The sequence below is a fragment of the Tamandua tetradactyla genome, chromosome 9 (genome assembly GCF_023851605.1).
Source record: "Tamandua tetradactyla isolate mTamTet1 chromosome 9, mTamTet1.pri, whole genome shotgun sequence".
NCBI classification, from domain to species: domain Eukaryota; kingdom Metazoa; phylum Chordata; class Mammalia; order Pilosa; family Myrmecophagidae; genus Tamandua; species Tamandua tetradactyla.
In genome coordinates, this window is record NC_135335.1 from 58,852,771 (window position 1) to 58,877,670 (window position 24,900).

The window sequence follows — 24,900 nt, forward strand, 5'->3', positions numbered from 1 at the left end:
CTCTACAGAAGCCTCAGGAAACTCTGAAGTATCCCCCTTCCCCAAAGGTGGGGCCTTTGTTTTGCACGTCGGCCAAATCCAAGGCCGACCCGCAGTCTCCCTTTCTTGCATTCTCTTCTTCGGCTTCCTAACTTTTGGGTCACCTCCACACCGCGCAACCCACGTTCAGCTCCTGCTTAAGTTTCAACTCTGCTCTTCCGGAACACACCCGGACTAGGTCAAGTTGGCCCCGACCCGCTGCACCGCCCCCTCCCCTCAGGGCCCTAAGGCGCCACTCGTTGCCCCGGCGGACACCACCGACCGAGCGTGCGCGCCACGACCGGAAGTGACGAACCTAGTCGTTGGGTACTCCCGCCCCTTCCGCCTCCGCGCCCCGCCCAGGCCTCGCCCCTTCGCATTCCCCGCCCCTCCCCCTCCCTGTCTCGCTCGCTTTCTGTCAGCCTCTTTCCCTCTCCCCCTCTCCTTCCTCTCGCTTCTCTTTCGCACCTGAGCACACGCACCGGCCCGGGCCCGACTCCCTCTCCCTCCTCCCCTCCTCCCCTTCCCTTTTTCCCCGCCCCGGCCGGAAGGCTCTGGTCTCGGTCGCGGGTGCCTCGCGGCTGCGTCACCGCCGCCCCCCCCCAAACAAGATGGACACCACGGAAGAAGGTAAGTCAGTGTCGCCACGGCGCCCGCGCCTTTGCACGTCCGCCCGGGTTCGGGCCCAGCCCGCGCGGGTCCGCGGCGCTCGAGGTGGGGAGGCGGGGACGCGGCGCGTCGGGGGCTCTCCACTGCAGGCGGGGGCGCGCCGTGACAGTGGCAGGTCGGGCGCCGGGGCCGTTTGTCCGCTGTCCTAGCGCTCGGGCCGCTCGGCCGGGCAGGGGAAGGTGACCCCCACCGCGCCCCCGCCGTTTCCCGCCCGCGCGGGCCCAGGGGGCGGGGACCCGGCCGAGGACGTCTGGGTTTGCTGCGGACCCGCGCGGGTACCGCCGCCCCGCGCCCGATCCTGTCGGTCCCGTGAGGCGGGGAGGGGGCGCTTTCTTCGCTGCTGGAGTGTGGGGGTTCGCATCCCCTTCCCCCACCCTTTTTTGTCTGTCTCGATGTCGTTTTGCCCGCTGCCACAGAGGCCCTACCCCTTCACGACAAAACTTCTTTGTTGACTTTGAAACTTCGCGAAAAATACCCCGCCAGGTGACGGCGGAGCGGAACTAACTGACCCCTACTGAAAAACCTTGCCCTCTGCTTGCCTGACCCTAAAGAATTTGTTTACTGAGGGGGAAAGAGGAAGATCGAAAGAATTCGTTCGAAGGAGGCTCTTTAGAAACTCTTCTAGATTTCCTTTGTTGGGGTCTAGTTTATTTTGTTTTTAAGCTGACATCGATAAGCAGGTTTTGCTTTGAGAGTGCCTGTCTTTGGATATTGCTGTTTTGGAACGATCTGACCTTTGTAAACTGGACGGTATAAATCTTTACATCTTAAGAGTATTGAAATGCATTTGCTTATCTACTGCAGGTAATAAGCTATTTTTTAAGCGGTTTTATATTTTAGTCTATCAAATAATCCAGTGAGTCTATATAGAGAATTTCTAAATTATCCTTTTTGTTTAAAAAAATTTGTGTTCTCATTTTAGCCCCTGTCAGATGTACAATTAAGTGACATTAATCACTTCTTGAAGTTACGGTTATCGGTGCAGGTACATTTTTAAGTGCCTTGACACTATTTATGGGACTATGATTAGCCCGTTTCAATTTATTGATTGCGATTTGGGGGGTTTTAAATGAAGTGGAATCATTGAGCACTGTCCTGGAGTGCAATAATGAGTGATAAAGTTTTGTATTATCTATATAGGTAATGAGTTGATAAATTTGATTTTTCATTTTTTAAAGATTTTTCCTTAGATAATAAGAATTTCAACTTTAATGTTCTGTGCATGTGGCATTTTACAGTTTACAAAGCATATTCACATCCGTATTTGACCTTCATAATAGATTGATGGAGAAGGTGGGTATTGTTATCTTTATGGATGTATTTAGGCTTTAGGTTATTTTAATAGCTGTCCAAGGCTTACACAGCGAAGTAAAACCCAGATTTGAACCCAGGTATTCTGATTGCAAAAAGAATGTTCCTTTCAGTATGCCACAGTTGTGTTCATCATATACAGCGAGTGAAGTCAGTTGCCATAGGAAATATAGTAAGGTAGATCTGCTGAAGATATATAATATTCTTTTAGACAGGTGGTCCTTGCATGTAAGTCGTCATATCTAGATTTCACATCCCTTTGGAGTCAAGTTTTGTTGAATAAATCTAGTAAGATAAACACACATACACATATTGTCATTTGGTATGTACTCATATAGTAAATTCCCATTCTTTTTATATTGGACATTTAATATAGTACTTGTATATGTTTCTGGTAAGATTGGTAATTCAGAAATTGTAGAATGTGAAAGTGTATTTTCAATGTACTTCTAATGGTTAAATATTTTTTACCTTGTAAAGTTATAATCAGGGTATGGTGTAAAATGATATTTATTTACACTGCTGCCTGTTAAAATAACATTTACTGGGGAGTGGCAGGTACTTTACTAAACACTGTACATATTTTATTCAGTTCTTATTATTTTTAGGTAGGCAGTATCTCCATTTTACAGATGAAGAAACTCAGGGTTAGTATGATTAAAAAACTTTCCCACAGTCATATAGGTAGGACATGGCAAAGACAAGGTTCAAACACAGGTCAGACTCCATATTTAAATTAGATACTTTGTAAGTGTATATTTGGCATTCAATGTAGGAATAACTTATTATTGACCCTCTATTTTGCATTAACTTATTTTGTGTTTGTTTTATGAAACCATTGTGAAATGAAAATGAATGTCAGTACCTTTGCCTACTTTTGCAAAATTTCAAATTGAAAGTCTCCTGAAATGTTCAAATTTATATTTAATTTGAAAAAATATTTGTGAGAAATGGAGGATTAGAGAAAAGGATTTCATAATGAAAATGATAAAGTGAAGATGCCAGAAAACTTGGAAAATAACTGTTCTCTGTGTTAAGTCGGGTATTGTAGATTATTTCCAAAATTCAAAAAATGCAGTTTAGGTTTTTATCTGATTACAAAAGAATTTTATGTAGGAGATTTGGAAAAAATGCAAAATATAAAGAACGTTAAATTTTAAAAAGCAACTAATAATCCTGTCACCCAGTGTTAAAAATGCACTTAATGTTGTGGTTTACTTTCTTGCTTTTTAAAAAAGTATGTTAATCTGATATTCTGAGCAAAGATTATTAAGAATCTTACTAAAATACCAATCAGGTAAACAGTGTTAATACCTCCCTCCTATTTAAAAGTAGCGTGTTTTCCTTTGATAGCACCGTATTGTGATGTTATAATGCCAAGAATGTTTTGTATTTGTATTAAAGAATACTGATTTCTGTTAGAAAATTTGTTACTTGCCAGATGGATTTTGTCCTTTCATATTAAATGTTTCTAGATTTAAAGCCTTTAGAGGGTTCAGTGTATTAAATTTTTTGTTTGTTTTGTTTTGTTTTGACATAGGCAGGCTCCGTGTATTGAATTTTATTTTTGTAAAATTAGCAGGTTTATACTCCATTCTCAGAACACAGGGAATGAGTCATTCTGTTGTTTGTATGTAGTTCGTATGAATGCAGAGTGTTATGTAAACGGCTATCCATCATCAAATCTTTAAACTTGAGAACTGGAGGAGACCTCAGATATGCAGACCTTCCTTTTTATGCTTTAGGATCCTGCCCCTTCAATGCCTCAAGATTGTTTCAGTTTCAGGAAAAAAATAAAAATCTGTCCTTTGTTTGATAAACTTTTTTTTTAATGGAAAAGCACTGCAGTATTGGAATAGATGTTGCAAGCAAGTATTGATGTATGAAATGGATGATTTAAAACATTTTCATTTCAACCCAGTGATATATAAAACTGATTTTTTCTTTTTCATTTTGTAAATTACTGCTTATACTAGCAAAATAATCTTAGTAATTTTTTCTGTGATGCCAGAGCAATTGTTGTTTTTGCTTTATTAAGTATATTAATTGGAAAGCATGAGGCTGTAGTATACTACAATTAGTAATTTGGCTGGATGATGACAACTTGAGGTGACTTAGATTTGGAAGAAACAAGTTAAAAGGATGAGAAGTTGTCAGGAATCAGATAGCTGTTCTCTTTGTAGAACCACATGATCTTTCATCTCTGTTTCCGGACATGCCAGCTTCATTCATCTTACCATAAATTAGCTTTCACTGCTTTGGGTTGCTTGTAGCCAAGCATACTTGTTTACTGAGCACCTGCTACATTCCAAGCACCATCTTATGCACTTGAGCTAGGCAGGGAACAAAACAGACAAAATTTCTTTTTTTTTCATAGATTACATTCTGGTTATTAGCTTAGTAGAGAAGTAAGGTAAGACAGAAAATAAACATCTTATAAATTATATGGCAAACAGGAAAAAACAAAAAACGAAAATAAATTATATAGGCAAAACTAGAAGGTTATAAATGCTTTGGAGAACAGTAAATTGGGAGGGAATAAGGATTGCTAGAATATGAGTTCAGGGATTGCAGTTTCAATATGGCTGTAAAAGAAGCACTCACTGAGAAGGAACAAAGGATGAGAAGGGGTTAACTATGCAAATATCTATGGGCATAGCATTCCAGGCAGGGGTAATAGCCAGTGTGGAGTCTCTGGATGGAAGCATGTCTGGAGTGTTCAGGAAATCACCAGGAGACGAATGTGGCTGCAAGGGAGTGAGTTAGTTGGAGTGAGAGTGGATAGACTTATGAGGTCATGGCACTAGTGGAGGGTGTAGAGGGGTAAGGCTTTTACTTTAGAGAGACGCAGTTATGGGAGAGTTTTAAGCAGAAGGGAGACTATTTGTTTTGCTACTCTCTACTTCTGTGAATAAACTCTTTCTTGAGCAAATCCTAAATCCGAATTTCTGGGAGTTATACTCGATTAGCCTATTGTGAACTAGGTCTTGATAACTGGGTGGTGGTTGTAGGGGAAGATAGTGTGAAAGTAAAAATCATGGCTTGTGGTGTCTGTCCCAAAAGGTTCCTGCTATATTGTTGAATTAGAATACTTAGACTGAAATACTGTGAGTAATTAAAGCTAGGCTACCTGACTATCTTCTTCCAGACACCTATTTCCCATTTCTTCCAGATCAGACTTACTTCAGTGGGTTTTACATCTCTATCTCATCATAAGGTTATGAAGATCATTTACTTTTATAACACAGGCAAAATGAAAAGACTTTTTTGAAAAGGATCAGGAAGTAATATCCCAGGGGAAGAAATTGTAACTTAATTCTGACTGTATGTTAGAGAATGCTACTGTGATAGGCTAAGCAGTATATAGTAGAAGTTTAAATCAAGGCACTAAGAATGGAAAGAATGGAAAGGAAGAAACATTAGGAAAGAACTGTTAGAACACGGCTGTTAGTGAGATAATGTAGAAAGAAAAGGAGTTACAAATGATCGATTTCTAGTGTAGTTTCATCAACTATGAATAGGAATAGATTAGTGCAGTTTTGGACTTGAGTTCTTGAAGACTCTGAAGACCTTGAAGCATTCTCAGTGCACTTCTTTCTTAGAACTTGAAAATATTCTTTTTACTTTTTTGTCTTTCCTCTTTCTGTCAACTGATTCTGTGTTCTTTCAAGATGACTTTAAGTTCATAAGGTGTAGTTTACACACAATAAAATTGATCCCTTTTTAGTATACAGTTTTATTATAATACATTTGAGATATAGCAAAGATTTGAAGATTACATGTCTTTTTTGCTTTCTTCTCCAGCAAATATTTAATACCTATTATGTCTCTAAGGAACTGTGCCAATGTTTCTTCTATAACTTCTATTTGCAAAGTGCCTAGAGGCACTGGCATTGAACGGAACAGTTTGAAGGAGATTGTTTGGAACAGTGGTTATAAAATTTTGGTCTCAGGACCACTTTGCATTCTTAAAACAAATTCTTATATAATGCTGGTGGGAATGTAATACAGTATAAAGGGGGCCTTAGGAATCTTTTGTTGGTGATGGATATGTTTATTATGTTGATTGTGGTGATAGTTTTACCAGTGTCAAGCATATCAAAGGTACACTTTATCTGCAGTAATGTATGTTGGTAATTAATTCATAAAGCTATTTAAAAAAAAATCTATGGGTCTTTCTCTTACTCATGTTTGATTTTGTAACATCATGCATTGACCATTTGGTACATACTGGATCATTGAGCTATACAGATCTTTCAAATGTTGATACATTTCTTTATACAACATAAAAGCTTACCTTCACTACTACTCTTATCCTGAGAAGTATTGGAGAAGTTGTCATTTTCATAGAAGTAAATACAAATTTTCTAAAATCCTAAGGTTTGCTTCAAAGTTTGAATTTTATCATTGGCAGCAAATACTGTGAATTTTATCATTGGCAGCAAGTACTGTCAGTTATTTTCCTTCCTTCCTGATATGATAAGCTCACTTCATTTTTGAGAAAATGTCTACCAAATACCCAAGCTCGATTAACTGTAACTTTTCTTTTTTTCTTTTTTTCATAGTGAAAAAGAGTGTTTCATGAAAAGAAAAAGCAGTTAGGTCAGCTGGCAACTCAGAAGAATTGTACAAGTGCTTTTATTGATAGTAGCTACTTTCTCCTGAGCTTGAGCCCAGGAGAGAGCCCACATCTGCTGTATTTTACAGTTCTAAAGTTTTACTTGGTTCTTTCTATTTTCTGTTTTCTTTGTAGTCTGGGCCCAAGCAGCAGACATAAAACATAGCAATTTAAAAAGGGGAAGTTTAAAGACTTATTAAGCTATGATAGGAGTGTAACTATAAAGAAAATTATGAAGGTTACCCTTTCTTATCCTTTTGTTAAGACTCCGATCAGTAAGGGGACAAAGGATTTAAACAGATAATTCACAAAGAAATAGAACTTGGTAAAATGTGGGGAACTATCCATCTTCATTAGTAATAAAACTACTTATTAATGAGCTGCTATATACTACCTAGTTATGCTTTACTCATAATTTAATATGTTTTACTATAGGAAGCAATCAGTTACTGTAAAAATGGGAAAATAATTAAAAAGTTGGAGAAGTAGATAATAAAGGTATATAGAACATTGACATGAAATTGTGAAAAATAGAAGACATTCAGGAAAACTTGATCACGTAACTAAAGTGGTGGTGAAAAAGTATGATAAAGTTAAAAGGAGTACTTTTTTGGAATTGGGGTTTAGATTAAAATTCTCATTCCCTCACTAACTTGCTTGATAATTCATTTGGGTCTGATAGTGGGACAGTTCATTAATATCCCAGATCTCTTGCGTGCTGTTTTCCATTTAGTAGCTGTGACCTCAGGCATGTTACCTTACCCCTTTCGAACTCGGTTTCCCAAAATATAAAAAGGAGATAATAACATTATCTACTGCATATTGTTATTGTGAGGATTCACTGAAATAATGTATTCAGAGTGCTTAGAACTGTGTCTAAAACATCATAGGCACTAATATAGGGCAGCTTTTACTATTATCAAAGTCAAATGGCTTGTGTTTTGGTAATTTTTTCTGTAAAGAAATAGTCTGTTTAATTGCCTTCGTTAAAGGTTCTTGGTATATTATACTAAATAGTCATTAAAAAAAAGCATGCAAGATCAAATACCAGTTAATTCCTTCAGCTTAATTTTGAGAATAAGAGAACCTCAACTTGGATTTATCATTTTGAGGAATACCATAAAATTTAAAATTAATTTTCCCAATTCTTTGTTTTTCTCCTAAGATCCAACGAAGAAAAAAACCTGGAGATCTTTATTCTCTCATCATATCTGTGTAATAGTATTGTTAATGGAAATAATGTTTCTGAAATGTGATCATTATAATAGTTCAAAAATGTATTTTCGCTTAATGCAATTTATTAGAAAGTATTATATTTTAGAAAGTTTTCATTCATGCATTATAATTTGTAGAATAGAAGCTTATTCATAGGTTTAAATTGTACAGGCTATTCACAAGTTCAGTGAAATGCTCATTTAAAAAAGCTTTTGACAGGTAAGTTTACTTATTTTGTATTCTGTGAAATATAAATGAGTAAAATATCTCTACTGTAATAAAGAATGATCATTAGTCCCTTTATTAAAATTTTGTTGTATTTATAATATATATTAAATATACTATATTTATATTTAACAGTTTATTAAAGGTGAAAATAGATAAGAGAAAGATCATTAATTGTTGTCTGGAAATAGTGTGCCATATTAAAATTTCCTTTAGGATAAATTTCCCCAGTTAAGGCCTACTCTGTTACTGTGTTCGTATAATCAAGATGACTTCAACTAACAAATGGGTTAATATACCTATTCTTCCTCTTGTTGATTTTCCAGTTCAAACTGATATACAGTTAATATCCTACATTCGTATTATCTCCATTTATCCCCTCATAAAGTGAGTAGACCTGGGTAATCAACACACCTTAGAGTAAAAGAAAAAAAGAGACCAGTGATCTCACAAGCTCCCCTCATAGCCCCTTCATTCTTTGTCTTTAGTTTTCATAACTTTGATTCTGATGTATCTTGGGTTTGATTTCTTTAGGTTTGTCCTTTTTGAGATTTCTTCACCTTGAGTCTGTAGATTTATGTCTTTTGCCAAATTTGTAAAATTTCAGTCACTATTTTGAATACTCTTTCAAACCCCATTTTTTTCCTCCTCTTTTGGCATTCTGGTGAGCAGATATTAGATATTTTGTTAGTCACAGAGGGCCCTGAGGGTTTGTTGTTGTTGTTGTTTTTAAATCTGTTTTCTCTCTATGCTTAGATTAGGCAGTCTCTTGTTTTATCTTCAAATTCAGTGATTCTTTTCTCTGCCCTTTATTTTGCTGAGTCCATCCAACAGTTTTTTTTTTTCAGTTCAAATTACCACTTGATGTTCTTCTTTGTATCTTCTGTTTCTTTGCTATTTCATTCCTTTCTAGAATGTTTGTGTTGCTTGTTGAAGTATTTTTATGACAACTGTTCTAAAATACTTGTCAAATAATTCCAAGGCCTTGACATCTCAGGGTTGGATTGGATGCAATGACCATTTTCTGGTTCTTAGCATGGTGAGTCATTTTCTATTGTATCCTGGACATTTTGGATATTATGTTACAAGCCTCTGAACCTTATTTAAATATTTTGTTTTAGCAGGTTTCTTGATACTATTTAGTAGGGGAAAGAGGCACTGGGTCATTACTGCCAGATGGTTCCAGGTTCCCTTCTCAGCATCCTTTGATACCTGGTGGAGAAGGGTACTTTGTTACTGTTTAGTGCAAATGGGATTTGGAATCCTGACCAGGCCTCTGCTGTTACTACCCTTGATGGAAGGTGGAGGGAGCCTCTTAACCAGTGCTTGGGCATGAGAATCCTGGCTCTCCACCGAGTAGGGGGGTTGGATGAGGAGTGCAAGGATGAGAGGGAAAAGGGAACCTTGCTGCACCCCTGGAATGGTGAAAGTCTAGGTTCCTCACTGCACTGGACCTTTTCTGACACGTGGGGGTGGACCTGCATTTTTTCTTTCTGTGATGTGTGCTGGGGTACCAGCGGCAGTTATTGTTTAAAAGTTTTCTATATTGCTAGGTTTCCTCTTTCTTACACCTCTGGCTAGAGAAAACAGTCTCTTTGGGGATTTTTTTGTCTACTCTTATTGGTGTTTTTGGGGCCAACTTCTCTAGCACCCAGTTCAAGATATTTGAAGCAAAAAATAAAACCCAGAGAACTCACTGCCATGTAGTTTCTTGGGTCCTGAGCTCCTTCACTTTTTCTCTCCACGTTTTAGACTAAAGATCTTTTTTTATGTTTGTTTTATATATAATGTCCAAGATTTTTAACTGTACATAGGAGGAGAAATAGAGGAAAGTGTGCCTATTCCATCTTGGTCCAGAACTTGGTCTTTTAGTCTTTACTCCCTCTTTCCTCCAGAGTAACCACTCTCCTAACTTCTAAGGATGTATCTTGGGGTTTTGTGGCTTTGAATTTTATATTGTAGAGTAGGTATTTTTGTGTTTGGCTTCTTTCACTCAACATCAACTTTGTGACATTCATCCAAATTGTGCTTTGAGTTTTAATTTATTCTTTTAGACATACAGTATTTTGTTGTGCGACTATACCAAACTTTATTTGTTATACTACTTGGCATTTGGGTAGTTTTCATTTTGGAGGTATTAATGAATAATACAGCTATGAACATTCTTGTGTTTGTTTTTCTTTGAACATAAGCATATAGGAATATATAGAAAAGCTTTTGACTTTTAAAGTAGGATACCAGCAAAACAGTACACAAAAGAGAAGGAAAGGGCTTCTTTAACTCAACTGTAATCCACTAAATGTAGCAACTGTAAACAGTTTCTTATGACTCCTTTCAAAATAAATGTTTAGCCATGAGCTCTGTTTATCTATTTCATGCTTTAGATTTTTTCTGCTGTATCATGGGTAGGATGGGAAGAAACTGTCATCCTTTTCACTTCATACACACACAGATTAGCTAAACTATACAGAAATTTATCAGATACAAATTGAGGGTATATGGCAAGAGCAAGTGCTGCTTATCTCTTGGACAGCTTTTTCCTGGCCTCTACTTCTTTGAAAAGGGGTGCATATGCCCATGGCATAGTCTAAGCTGGTATTGGCAGCTGCTAGGTTGAAGAAAACAGCTGAATGTTTGACATACAGGTGTTTCTAACTAGGGTTTATCACCCGAGGATTATATATACACCAGCAATCTTTGCCTCTTTGTTTGGGGGAATATTTATATATAAAGAGCTCTTGAATGAAGCTCATTTAGACGTGTTTCATCATGCGGAAAAAGCAGAGTCAATACTGTAAAATAGATTTGTGATATTGTTTTTTAAGACTAAATTCCACATTAGAATCACTTAGATTAAATGGTACTGAATTAGAATTGGGTTGTTGATTGAATTAGGATTTGTTGTATTTTTAAAATTTTGTACTTGCTGGTTTGTCTTTTAAAAGGATGGGGATGTCTGGAAATCAGTGCCCAATCTGTCACTCGGTCTCCGCCCTCCCTTCTGTCTCACCTCACACATGACTGCTCACATGTGTGAGGAGGTGGGATTCCACTGCCTGTCCCTATGGAGAGCTCTTGAAGTGTGTGTCTGGGCCATCCTGCTGGGGGTGGCCTATAAGAAGGGGTACACAGCCGGCCCACCTGCAGACAAGCCCAGCAGATGATAAGTGGGCCTGCACCCCCATGTATATGTCTCCTCTGCCCCTGTTGCCCCAGTGTCCCTCTGGCAGTAGTCTGCCAATAAGGGCTGTCTGTTCCACTACAGTCCTGTGCTTGTGAACCCAGTGCCAGACTGATCAACACATTCCTAGAAGGCAGCATGGTGACCCTCTTTCAGGTGAGCGTAGTGGTATCACCCCACTGTCTCGGTCTACACCGCCTCCCATCTAGGAACCCACTTGCCATACTGTCGCTTCTGTGCTCCTTCATATTTCCACAGCTGGCGGTGGGGTGGTGCAGGTAGCCTTGCTCTGTGTATGTACCAGCCAACCCCTGTTTGATATCCTACCTGGTTGATCCTCCCAGTAGTACATGCCTCAGTCAAAAATTAATCCTCGATCCTCTAAGTACTTGCTGCTGGTATCGTGATTTCCTCCTTCCTGGAGGAAATGTAATTCTAGAGCTAATCTGCATCCTTGACCAGTGGAGATTTTAGATAATCTTGATCGTTTCACTCCTCGTGGTTCTTTTCCCTTTACATGGTAGTTGCTGTGCCTACTGTTGCAAACCAGGGGTTTACAGAGGTGGTAGGGAATCTGGGTGAGGGAAAGCGCAGGGTTCGATTGCATATAGGGAGTCTAAGAAATAACTGCCGTTATCTGTGGAATGCCGCATGCGCGCAGATTACTCAGTTGCACCCGGGAGGGCAGCGATGAAAAACATTTATATGGACTTTTGTCGAGTAATTGGGAAGAGTCTACTTCCGTTCCTTTAAGTCGGGCAAGTCTGGTGACAAGAGCCGCAGTAATTCCGGTTCTATTATCGTAGATCAAATTTGTTGCAGTTAAAGCGCTTTTAGTTGGGTTGGGTGTGCGTATGGGGGTGGAGCGAGCCACGCAGGTCCCACCCCTTTTGGCGCCCTTCCCATGCTCTTCGCTGAGTTTTCCCAGGCTGCAGAGTGCTTGGAAAAAATTAGTGTGTTCAATGCAGACGAGCCTTCTGGAAATTGCAGTAGGTAATGATGGAATGGGAGTGGGGTTCTATTTTGTTTGTCGTCACAACTTTGCAGTGGCCAAAGAAAGATGGTGCGTCAGGGGCGTTCGTAGTGCGCCGCCAGTGCTGAAAGTCGGTCCAGCGTAATACCTATCCGAGTGAAAGCATTTACTAAGGATGTTTTCATTCATCAAGGATGAAGGTGAAAGTGGGAGATTTGAAGAGGATCAGACCCCTTGTAATTCTGACCACACATGATACCCTTGCCGATCGTGGGTGTTATTACTGCCGGGATCCACCAGGCGACTTACGGGAAACCAGAATCTCCGGGTTGGGGCAAGGGGTTGCTGTCTCCGGAGTGCATGGCTGCAGAGCTGAAACTGAAAGATATTGAGGGAAGGGTGTCACCAGGAGTGGAGTCTGCACTTAATTTTACTCAACACGGGAAACCCCACCTTGTCCTGACCCTGACTAGGACAAGATTGGCACGTGGATATCTTTTACGTTCTGGTAATACCAGGGCATTCCAGGGTGATAGAGTGATTATTGATTGATAACCAAAGGAGACATCGCTCTAGTCCCTAGCACCCAGTGTCCCTCAGCTTCTTAGAGGGAGGGACAAGTGGCATTTGGCCACCCGAGAAGGAGCAGTAGCAAATAGCTCTTATGTCCGGGCCTGTGCTCTGCACTGCTGTGTGCACAGGGTAATCCAGTATGGCCGGCAGCTGGTATTCGTGTTGAGAACTGTGATTATTCCTTGTTAATGAGGAATTCACTAAGAGCATGTCAAGATTGTGTTAAGCCCCTGCCCTCTGTACACCATCTTTCACCCTGTATTAGCCACTCTGGGTCTGCCCATGGCCCTGGTGGATCGTTAAGATGGTCTAGGTAAAAGTTGCTGCCAGGTTTCTGTAGGCTGCACGTGGAAGAAACAAAACACAAGCGAACATGTGTTCCTTCTTCTTGTGTCTGCAGCCGCTTGGTTGTGGTGGTAGTTGGATCCACAGAGGTACTTCGAGAGCCTCAAGGTGGTGGGGTGAGGGGCTCGTGTTTCCACTTTCCAGTTAGGACCCAGCAGCCCTGGGCACTGGTTGCTTTTGCTTAAGGCAGCCTCTGGCTCACTTCTCTCCACCTGGCACCTTCTTGGTCTTTAGATTGCCTCTTCCTTCTAGCTGTGTGTGTGTATGTGTGTGTGTGTGTGTATCTCATAGGAATGAGGTAGTGAGAAAGGGGTCTCTATTGAACCTGCCCTGCTCCTGTTAACTATGTTTTTTGATGTCCTTATGTGTGGTTTAGTATTATTGAGGACTTGATTTTGCATGTATTCATTGGTTACTTGTTAATGGGAGAATGCATTTTTAAATAAAACCTACTGTTTCTGTTATTTTCAACTTTGACTTATTTGTAGAGCTCTCATAGAAAGAACAGCTTAACTGTTCTATACATTATTTAGGAAATGTTTTGGTTTCAGATACATACTTGTCACCTTAATCACAGTTTTCTGTTGATTAATGTTTTGCCAAGTGCTAGATTCTCCCTTTAACACACTGTGTTATAATTTTTGGTCATCTGTTAATTTGTGAAAGGTGAAGACCAAAGACTAATACAAGTTTTCTTTTAAATTAACAGACATATGTAGAGTGTGTCGGTCAGAAGGAACACCTGAAAAGCCTCTCTATCATCCTTGTGTATGTACTGGCAGTATTAAGTTTATTCATCAAGAATGGTAGGTAGTTATTTTGGAAAATTTTGTATGTCTGATCTTCTGTTTCAGTGAACTTTGTAATAGTTATTTTTTCAAGTTTTGTTGTAAAAATTAAAAATACTAGAGGGGAAATTGCCCATAATCCTTAATGTCCTGACTGTTATTTTGGTAAGCTGTCTTCCAGGAATGCTTAAATACCCTTTTTTAAATTTCACTTGTGGGGAGCAATAATGCAGCTATTTGTCCTTTGAAAGTGCTAGGGTTTTCTAGTTAGCTGGACATTTTAGCTTATATTTATGAAATACTTTGTGTTGATAATTGTTCTCTGTGCTTTACAAGTATTAGCTCATTTAATCATGAGGGTGGATTATTATTATGCAAATGAAGAAACCTGAAGCATAGAAAGGTTAAGTCACCTGTCCTAGGTCACACAGTCTACTGTGTAAGTGGGAGAGCCAGGTTTAGATCTAGGTGCCAGGTACAGTACCAATATTACAGTTGATGTGATGCCTCAAGATTCTTTCATGTGTATTTGGTTTTGAGACGATTGCAATTTAGATTAGTTAAACCTTTTTAGTAGTAAAAATACATATTGTTTTTATCTTCAGCTGTTGTAGTTTTTATATGATTGAGGCATCCTTTATAAAAAGTTAGTATAAATTTGAGATTGTCAAAATTGTAAAAGTTCTATGGTATGTAAACTTTTAATAAAAATTGAACATTAATTTTCATCGAAACCTTAAGGTTTCTTTGTTGTAAACATTGTACTTACCAGAATGTATTTGTAATTGCAGCTTAGTTCAGTGGCTGAAACACAGTCGAAAAGAATACTGTGAATTATGCAAACACAGATTTGCTTTCACACCAAGTAAGTTCTTTAGAACTTTACACTGTATTTTTTTTATGACTTGCAGCATAAATGTTTTATGCAGTTTTAAAGCGAATATTTTCAACTTGATTGGTCTTTGATAATAAGGCTATTGCTATTCCATTTCAGCAAAGTATTTTAAAAACTGAATATCAAGATGTACATACTGTATATACACAAATATATGTGTGTGAGATTTAATTTAATAGGCTTTTAAAATGTATTTACTTTTACTTTTTTATTATGACAAGTTCAAATGTATAAAGTTATAATAAACCCACATGTACCCATCACACACTTTCATCAGTTTTCAACTCATAGCTTCATTTGCTCTACCAGTGCCCTCCTATGCCATCTCTCCATCCTTTTCACATTATTTTAAAGATAATCCAGTGGTATTTCATCTGTATCTCTGAAAACAAGGTTTCTTTTTTAAAAACATAGCCATAATAGCATTATCTACCTAAAAGAATTAATGATGCCTTGATTTCTTCAAATATCTAGTCACTGTTCAAATATGGGATGACCTTTGAGATAAAATTGTAATTTAGGATACTGATTAATAATAAAATTGATGTTTTAATCACCTTTATTTCATGAGAAAGGCTAACTTTTTAAGCTCTATTTTGTAGATATTTAAATTTTGATATATCTTATTATTAGATTATTATATGTAATAATATATAATATATCTTATTATTAAATTATATTAAAATTCTGTGCCTATTGATTAATATTTAATGTTATTCATCTTAATAAGTAGAGGAGTATATTGATAAATCATCAAGATTTTCTTGGATCCTAGTACATTGTTCTTACGAAAGTTTTTTGTGGGTTTTTAATAAATTATTTTTAAGGCATTTTGAGCTGCTCACTATAAATAAGGTAAATTAGTGCTTAACTTTGTTTTTATGTGATGATCATAAGAGATTAAAGCTATTACCTTTTCATTTTTGGAGGTAAATTAGTGCTTAACTTTGTTTTTATGTGATGAGCATAAGAGATTAAAGCTATTACCTTTTCATTTTTGGAGGTAAATTAGTGCTTAACTTTGTTTTTATGTGATGAGCATAAGAGATTAAAGCTATTACCTTTTCATTTTTGGAGCTTTATGCAAAATGTAAATTTTGTTACATTGTTAACTTTATTTTTCTAGTCAGTGTTTTAATTTTCTGTCAAGTATAAAAGCTCTACAGAGTAAGATTATATAAGACTAAATAATTGTACATCTTCATGAAGGTTGTATATTAGGGAATATACATGTGGGCTTTTATTTTCAGGCTAATAATAGTTTGTACATTTTTGTTTGACAATCATATTGTGTTTTTTTAATTTTTCTCAAAGTCTGGTGTAATAGTGCTCTTGTATATAAAATAGTTTTTTTAAAACATTTTTTATTGTGAAATATTCCATATATGCAGAAAAGTGACAGATTTCAAAAATACGTTTTAACAAGTAGTTACAGAACAAACTTCAAAAGGTATGGGGTTACAATCCCTCTATAAAATAATACTTTTGAAATGAGCATCTTTATGGGTTTGTGATAAAAAGTACTTTTTATTTGTTAATAAAATAAAAATAAACCATTATTTGTTAATGGTTCTTAGTTCTTATAGCAATAAACAGTGTTATGATAGTGCTCTCATAATTTTAGAGCATTGGTTTTAAAACTATTTCTCATAATTCCTTGTGTTGTCCTCACTGGTGAGAGGCTGATTTTCCCCTAAATATTCTTTCTGAGTGACCTGATGTAGAGCCACCACTACCCTCCACCCTTTTTTATTCCATTAACTTTTTTTTCTTTTTCTTTTGGTGTAGAGCTTTTTTTTTTTTTTTTGCATGGGCAGGCTCCAGGAAACGAACCCGGGTCTCCAGCATGGCAGGCTAGAACTCTGCCACTGACCCACCGTTGCACTGCCCAATAAGCATATTTTATTAGAACAATTTTAAAAGGGGATCTTTCTAAGAAATGGTAAAAACGTGTTGGACCATGTTTGCAGAAAGTTGGAAAGGAAGATCTGAATTTAATATTTGGAATTTTACTTAATGTCCTAAAACTTGGGTGTGAGGAGAGAGGTGGAAGGTAACAAAATTAGTAGGGTTCTTTGCTTCAGTATTAAATGGCTATATGCAGATTGTAGTGCTTTATAAATCATGACTGAGGCTAGTCTAAGGAGATTCTTTCTTTGATAAACATACACTAGTTTTACTTTTCTTCCTGTTTGCTTTGTATTTGGGAAACCGGGTAATTAAATTGTGTAAATTAACTTTAAATGATGATCATGGTTATGAGTGAAGAATGTGAACTGGAGGCCTTTTTCCTGCTCAAAGACCTTTTTTTGTCAGTTTTACATGACTTGCCTCCTGAATGACTTCTGATTAAATGTGGTATTATTGTAACTATTCAATTAAACTTTTATAGAAAATAATTTTTAAGTGTGGTACAAATACTGAAAGTTAGGGAAATTCTTCCTGCCGATTTTATAATTGAAAATAAATGTGTTTTTAAATCTGCGTTATATTACATGTATTTATTTCTTCTTATAGTTTATTCCCCGGATATGCCTTCACGGCTTCCAATCCAAGACATTTTTGCTGGACTGGTTACAAGTATTGGCACTGCAATACGATACTGGTTTCATTATACACTTGTGGCCTTTGCATGGTTGGGAGTTGTCCCTCTAACAGCATGTAAGTATTCATTTCCCTTTGGTTGGAGTTATTTAAGTATTACATAACTATTTAATGTTACAAGGTAATAATTGTGTAATGTTATTTATTTCAATGATGTTTAATTGTATGATGTTATAATACTGTGTATTAGGAAAACCTCACCTGGAAAAAAATATATACATACATCTTAATTAAGAGCTACATTTTTTTTTTGCCTGCCCATGAATGAGTCCACTTTTATGACCAAAATAAAGGTAGACACAGAGGCTTTTAAAAAGATTTTTATTAATAAAACTGATCAACACGCAGTGCAAACATTCTTAACATATGAATATCCCATATTTGCTGTGCAATTGGTGGCTTGCAGTGGCATCACATAGTTGTATATTCATCACCATGATCATTTCTCAGAACATTTATATCACTACAGAAAAAGAAAAAGAAAAAAGAAAAAACTCATACATACCATAATCCTACCCCTCCCTCTCATTGACCAGTAGTATTTCCCTCTACCCAATTTATTTTAACATGTTCACCCTATTATTTATTTATTTTTAATGCATATTTTTAACTCATCTGTCCATTTTGCTCCATGCAAAAGGAGCATCAGACCAAAGTTTTCACAATCACACAGTCACTTTGTGGAAGTATTACCATTGTAATCTTTAAGAAACATGGTTACTGGAACACAGTTCTACAGTTTCAGGCACTTTCCTCTAGCCTCTCTAATACACCTTAAACTAAAAAGGGGTTATCTGTGTAATGCATAAGAATAACCTCTAGGATAACTGCTTGACTCTATTTGAAATCTCTCAGCCACTGACACTTTATTGTGTCTCATTTCTGTCTTCCCCCCTCATTCAAGGTTTCCTCAATCCCTTGATGCTGAGTCCCAGCTCATTCTAGGATTTCTGATCCATGTTGCCAGAGAGGTTTACACCCCTGGAAGTGAGGTCCCATGTAGAGAAGGGGAGGGCAGTGAGTTTGCTTGACGTGTTGGTTGAGAGAGAGGCCACATCTGAGCAACAAAAGAGGTTCTCTGGGGTTGACTCTCAGGCCTAATTTTAAGTAGGCTTAGCCTGTCCTTTGGGGGATATGTTTCATGTGAACAAACTCCAAGATTGAGGGTTCGGCCTATTGATTTTGTTGTCCTCACTGCTTCCAGGAATATCAGCCTTTCTCCAAATGGGGAAACTGAATTTTCCTTCTTTCTCACCATTTGCAAATACTTTTTTATTCACTGTTCAAATCACTCTGGGATTTATCAGGACATCACTCTGAACAAACCTACAAAATCTCATGCCCTACTCAAGGAAGAACTACATTTTAACAGATCAGTTTCTTAAATAAATATAGGAGGGGAAATTAATACAGCATATGAAGACTAATAATTGTTCATGAAATAATTCAAAAAGCAAAATGAACCACAATTAGGAAGAATTAAAAATTTATTCTTTAAAATATACTAGACCTTTCTTTCTAGGACCACAGAAGATGGATTTTTTTCAGACTCACTTCCCCCCCCCTTTTAAAAGATACCCACATATCTAATTATTCTGAATAATTAGGAAGCTTATCTTTTTCTAGATCTCAGAGACAAAGCTTTCAGTCTTTCACCATTAAGTAGAATATTAGCTGTCAGCTTTACATATATGCACTATATTTTGTTGAAGTTTTTTTTTTTTTTTTTTTTTAATCAAGACAGATTGCTGTATTTTTTCACATGCCTTTTCTGAATCCATACAGGTGATTGTGTATTTTTTCCCCCTTTATTCTGTTAATGTGATGTATTACATGGGTTGATTTCCTTATATTGAACCAATCTTGCATACCAGGGCTAAATCCCACTTGGTCTTGGTGTATAATTTTTAAAATCCGTTGGATTTTGTTTGCTGGTATTTGTTGAGGACTTTTGCATCTATATTTATAAGAGATATTGGCCTGCAGTTTTCATTCCTTTTTTTATCTGGCTTTGGTATGAGGGTGATGTTAGCCTTGTAGAATGAATTATGAAATGTTCTCTCCTGTTTTAGTTTGTTAAATGGTGCGATCTTTCAGAAATGGAATGGCTTTTATAAAAGGGAGTTTATTAAGTTGCAAGTTTAAAGTTTTAAGCCCATAAAAATGTCCAAACTAAGGCATCTAGGGAAAAATACCTTAATTCAAGGAAGGCCTATGGGTCTGGAACACCTCTGTCAGCTGAAGTGTCTCATGGCTGGCATCTGCTAGTCCCTTGCTGCTGGGCTCTTTTGCTTTCAGCCTCTGTTCCTGTGGAGGTCCCTCACTGCTTCTTTCTCCAGGGCTGACTTTCATCTCTTGGCTTCCGTTGGCTCATCTCATGACATCTGCTGGGCTCCAGGCACCTCCAAATGTCTGTGTCTCTGTTCTATGTAGCAACTGTTCTCCATTTGTCTTTGTCTGCTCTCTCTGTTGGCTCTGAGGTTTCTTCAAAATATTTAGTGTTTTAAAGAATTCCAGTAAACTAATCAAGACTCACCCTGAATGGGCAGGGTTACATCTTCATCTAATCACAGTTGGGCATGATATCTCTGTTGGTGATAATCTAATCAGAAGTTTCTGCCTTACAATATTGAGTGAGGATTAAGACTCGGCTTCTCTGGGGTACATAATACCTTCAAACCTGCGGACCTGCTCTTCAATTTTTTGGAAGAGTTTGCATTTATACTTCAGTACTCAAATTAGGGAGGTCTGCCCGTGGCACATACTATGTGCGGGTACTATGTAAATGGTTTTTCCTGTCTTTTTGGGGCTGCGTCTTTTCCTGGGTTTTTGTTTATTCGTTGTTTTGGAGTTCCCCTGTTCACAAGAATTTGGTTGTCCTCTGTGTATCCCGGGAGACAGACCTCCCTCAGGTATTTGAAGCTGGCAGGCCTTTGTCCCAGATTGTCCACCTCCATAGTTTTTTATATTCTTTTTGTTGTTTCAAGCTGCCTTTGCTTGTAGGGCAAATTCTGGGAAGAAGGGCATCTTGGAGAGAACTTTTCCAAGTCAGTCTTTCCCAGCCAAAACAGGGTCAGGGACCCATGAAAGAACAGACCAGCTCCAAAGTGCCCTGAGGAGAGATCAGGAAGGGTGACAAGAGCTTCTCCAACAACAGTAGCTCCCCTCAGAGCCTGGCCCTCAGCAATCCCAATTTCCAAATTGAAACCCATGATTAGTGCTTGGTTCGGCATACTCCTATTCATGGGAAAGAGGATTTTTCATCTCTTTTTGTCACCAGCAGCAAGCTAGGTTGGGGCTGGACCCCAAGGCAGTCTGCGGTGAGAATGGGGGATAGAAGCAAATAGCTGCCTCAAAGAAAAAGCAATTTATTGTTCTTTGCGTAGTTTATCAGCCTCTTCCTCCTCTTTTTCCTGGATACTGTTTAGTTTTCCTCTGACCTCTTGAGTTCCAAAGTAATTGTTTCAGACATTCCTGCCTGTTTAAGAGTTTTTTGGTGGAAGAACTGAGTCCTGGCACTCCCTAATCTGCCATCCTCTCATGAAAGATTCTCACCTTATTTTTTAGTGGGCACATTGCATTCTAGTAAGGATGCCCATAATTATGAACTCATTTTTTTTTCCTGTTTATAGTCGTTTGGTTTGTTGTTGATTTATTTGTTAAGTGCATGCTTGCTTTGAATATTTTATGCACATATGTAAATAATTTCTATTACAGAAAATCTTTTCAGACTTTCAATTTTGACTTGGCTTTTGAAAGCATCCATTAAAGTCACAATATTTTTGATGTAAGGCAATGGGAAATGCTTAAGCTAATGCACAAGTACTGGTTTGAAAGAACACTCAGCTTTTTTCTTTTGGGATCCATTTCCAATCTGCTCTGTTATCTTATTCTATCCTTGTCCTTTCTGACTAAGAGGATATGGGGATGGAAATGCGTTGATTCATACTTTATGCTTTTTCCTCATGATTGCGTTTAAGATTTTACCTCTTTGAGAACCCGTGAACTGTTTTTTTTTGGGGGGGGGTTGGGGGTGTGTGTATGCATGGTCTGGGAATTGAACTGGGGTCTCCTGCATGGAAGGTGAGCATTCTGTCACTGAACCACCTATACACCCTTTTTTTCTGTGTGTGCTGTATGGTGGGGGTCACATTTTTTTACATGTGACTGTCCTGTTATTGCAGCACTATATATTGAAGAAAAATTTTTTCGGTGAGAGATTGGGAAAGTACCATGGGTCTCCTGCATGGCAGGCAAGAATTGTACCACTGAACTATCCTTGTACCCCCTGAATCTTTGCTTTTTAAAAATTGGTTGTTAGGTTACTACTCATGGTATTAGAGCATGTCACTCTATTGAAAAATCCTCATACCTTCAATAATGTCTACTCTAGAATTCAAACTCTTTATTTACAAGTGCAGACTTAATGGGTTTTCAAATTTTAGAGTATAAAAATTCTCCTTTTTGTAATTTTGGAGATCTCTGCTTTAGGTTGTTTTATCTTTTCAAACTTCTGAGCTTGTTCAATAAAAACAAGCAGGTAAATCTGGATAGAATTTAAACTAACATTATTGTATAACATTTATTCTTCATTAATACTTTTTATGCTTGACCATGTTCTCTTTAAACGGTATTTTGAGTATCGGATTTGTAGTGACTTAAAGTTTGTTTCAACATCATTCATTGTGTTCTGTTTACCTTTGTGTTTTTGATTGACTGTGTGAGTTCATGGTGAGAGCTGTGATTGTATGCCATCATGCCCTTTTTTGACAGGCCGCATCTACAAGTGCTTGTTTACTGGCTCTGTGAGCTCACTACTGACACTGCCACTGGACATGCTGTCCACGTGAGTATTGACCTTTGTGACAATAAAAAATTGCATGATATAATTGATGATTACTCCCCCACACACACCCATTTATTTTTGTTAAAATTTGAAAATTCTCCTGTTCAGAGAGCAAACAACATTTTACGTCTCTTATTCTAAAAGAACTATTCTAAAAGTAGTTGATGCATATGTATCATGTTGTTTTTAAAATATACCTGTTTTAAAGGACTGTTTCAGTGGTAGGATGACTGGTTAAATAAATAGGCTTTTATGCCGTACAAGGTGTATATACTATTACTTTCATATGCTGAGTGTTCATTTAAATGTGTTAAATAGTATTTATAATATACTTAAACTTAATTTTTTTTAAATGTTTCTTGTGATTATTAGAATGGACTCTAAAATCTTATTTGGTACTTTATTATTATTTTTTTACTGTATCTTAATTTGATATATGCATTGTAATTACATTTTCTTGGGAAAAACATCAACGTGTTTTGTTTTTGTCAGAATTAGAAATGTTGTAAATGATTAACCATGTCAAGAATCATTAGAATATTAAGACTGCAAAAGTGCACCCATATTTGCTAATTTTTCCTTGTGTCTAGCTGACTTTTGGTTTCTGATCCCTATATCAGTAAAGACAAAGAACAACGTAAGACTTGTGGAGCAGAAGCAATCAGAGCATGTTACCATAAAAATAAGTCAAATGGCGGTAGAGAAGAGGAACAGAGCATGTTAAATTTCTGATAGACAAGGAAGCAGGGAAGAGGTTTTTTAGGTCTCTTGTGACTGCGTCAGTATTTTGAATCCTGCCCAAAAAATGATTAGAAACATTGAAGTATCTGCAATTACCTTATTTTGGATACCTTATTTTCCTTGGTAATTTAGGGCATAGGTAAAATTTTTAACACTTTTCAAGATGAACCTTATTTACGTTATAGAAGCATTTTTTGGTTTCATTATTGAATAACAGTGTGTATAAAGCAATGTTTAGAAGTAGACAAGGACCTTGAAAATTGGACCTTAATGGCTGGAGACATGTCAGAAAGGAGAAAGCAGTAACTTGACACACTCATTTTATGCCACATGGTGCAATAGAAGGCAAATTAGGATGACTTTCTTATTTCTGAATTTCAGATTTCTGGATGTCAGGTTTTTACATCAGCCCTCTAGAACAGAATCTTGGTATAGAAGCAAGAAAAATCAAACTTATATGGCTTACCTGCCATTCAGTATGTCTTTGTATTTGACAGTTCAACTTAAGTTTTAATTTAGGTAACTGTATAAGAAACAAAGAAGAGTATTAGAAATAGGAGGGAAGTCAGAAAAAAGCAAGGGGTGACTGCTAAGAGTGGTGGAAGTTGTGTTTTATCACCTTTAAAACTAAAACAGAGTCATTTAAAAAAGGGCATTCTTATTCCATTTAGTTCAAGGTTGAAATTCTGTGTATCACTGTAGCTTTGAGAGTATACTGTAGCAGGCAGTATATGGTTGTCTATAAAAGGTACATTGAGTTTCCATCTGTGCTATTTATAAAGCAGAGAAATAGGACTTCTTTAACAGTTTCTCTTTTAAATGACTAAATATGTTTATGTTTATCAAAGCTTAATTTGGTAGGCTTTGGCTATGTGAACTGCAGGCTTTTATGAAAACCATAGCAGTTATAATGCTAGACAAACAAGGAAGTACTCTACTTGTTTACCTACCTTTACTTCTTGTTCGTGGAATGTTGAATTGTCTGTTTTATTTTTCAATTTGAATCACATATGTCATGCATTGAGGAAGCTAGTTGTAATGGAGGAACCCTGGGCTTGGAATTAAAAATTCCCTGCATCTGCAAGTTTTGGGGAGATCTTGGGCAAATCATCAACCTTTTATGCAAATTTTAATTACGATATAAAGTATAGCAAAATTGTCACTGAAGTTCAGAGCTGTAGCTTGCCCTGTGTTGGCAGTCTTTCTTTTTCTGTGACCTAATTGGTTTATAGGCCTCTTGAATTGTCTTTAACATACTACTCATTAAAACTACACGAATGTACAAGGCATTCTGAGAATATGCAAAAGAAATTGTAATTGTGGCCTTGTTTGTTGTTCTATGTAGCCTTCTATAATTTGAAGAATAGATCCAGTTTCTCCAAAAGCGCTTGTAACTATTTAAACTTCTTTTTTTCAGTCATCTGTTTTTCATTTTATCTACAGAAAAAAATTTTTCTTTTATCTTAGCAACTACTACAGACTTTATCTGAGTTCTTCAGGTGATCTCTAAATGTAGCATGTTAGTTTTCCATTGCTACAAAATAAACTATTCCAAAAACCTGGTGGCTTCAAACAACAACCATTTTATTTCTTCATATTTCTTAGTGTCAGCAATAGGCTGGGCTCAACTAAGTTCATCTGTTTGTCTTCCTAGGTCACTTGTGTGACTGCAGCCATTTGACAGTTTGGATAGGCTGGATGGTCTCTGTTGGCTTTGTCTGGGTGTGTTGGTTCTCCTCTGCCTGGCCTCTTATCTTCCAGAAGGCTAGCTGGGACTTTTTTTCATAGTGGTGCTAGGACACATTCTAAAAGAGCAGGAAAGGGAACTTGGAAGGCCTTTTGAGAAACTTGTGGGCCATCACTTCTTGTCATTCACTCTCAGGGCCAGCCCAGATTGA

General features: G+C 37.4%; 1 protein-coding gene across 3 annotated transcripts in view; it reads left to right on the top strand.

Moving 5' to 3' along the window:
- The first annotated feature begins 393 nt into the window (after positions 1–393).
- The window catches only part of MARCHF6 (membrane associated ring-CH-type finger 6), an 85,883-nt gene continuing 61,376 nt past the window's right edge, over positions 394–24,900 (top strand). The window contains exons 1-5 of one of the 3 annotated variants that reach the window (XM_077116854.1): positions 394–648; positions 13,838–13,934; positions 14,708–14,781; positions 17,329–17,472; positions 22,189–22,261. In XM_077116854.1, the coding sequence (XP_076972969.1) occupies positions 630–648; positions 13,838–13,934; positions 14,708–14,781; positions 17,329–17,472; positions 22,189–22,261 (407 nt within the window). In that variant the 5' untranslated portion in view covers positions 394–629. Of the gene's footprint in view, positions 649–12,283; positions 12,447–13,837; positions 13,935–14,707; positions 14,782–17,328; positions 17,473–22,188; positions 22,262–24,900 lie in introns of those variants that run through there. The other 2 variants (XM_077116853.1, XM_077116852.1) reach the window with 2 other exon arrangements.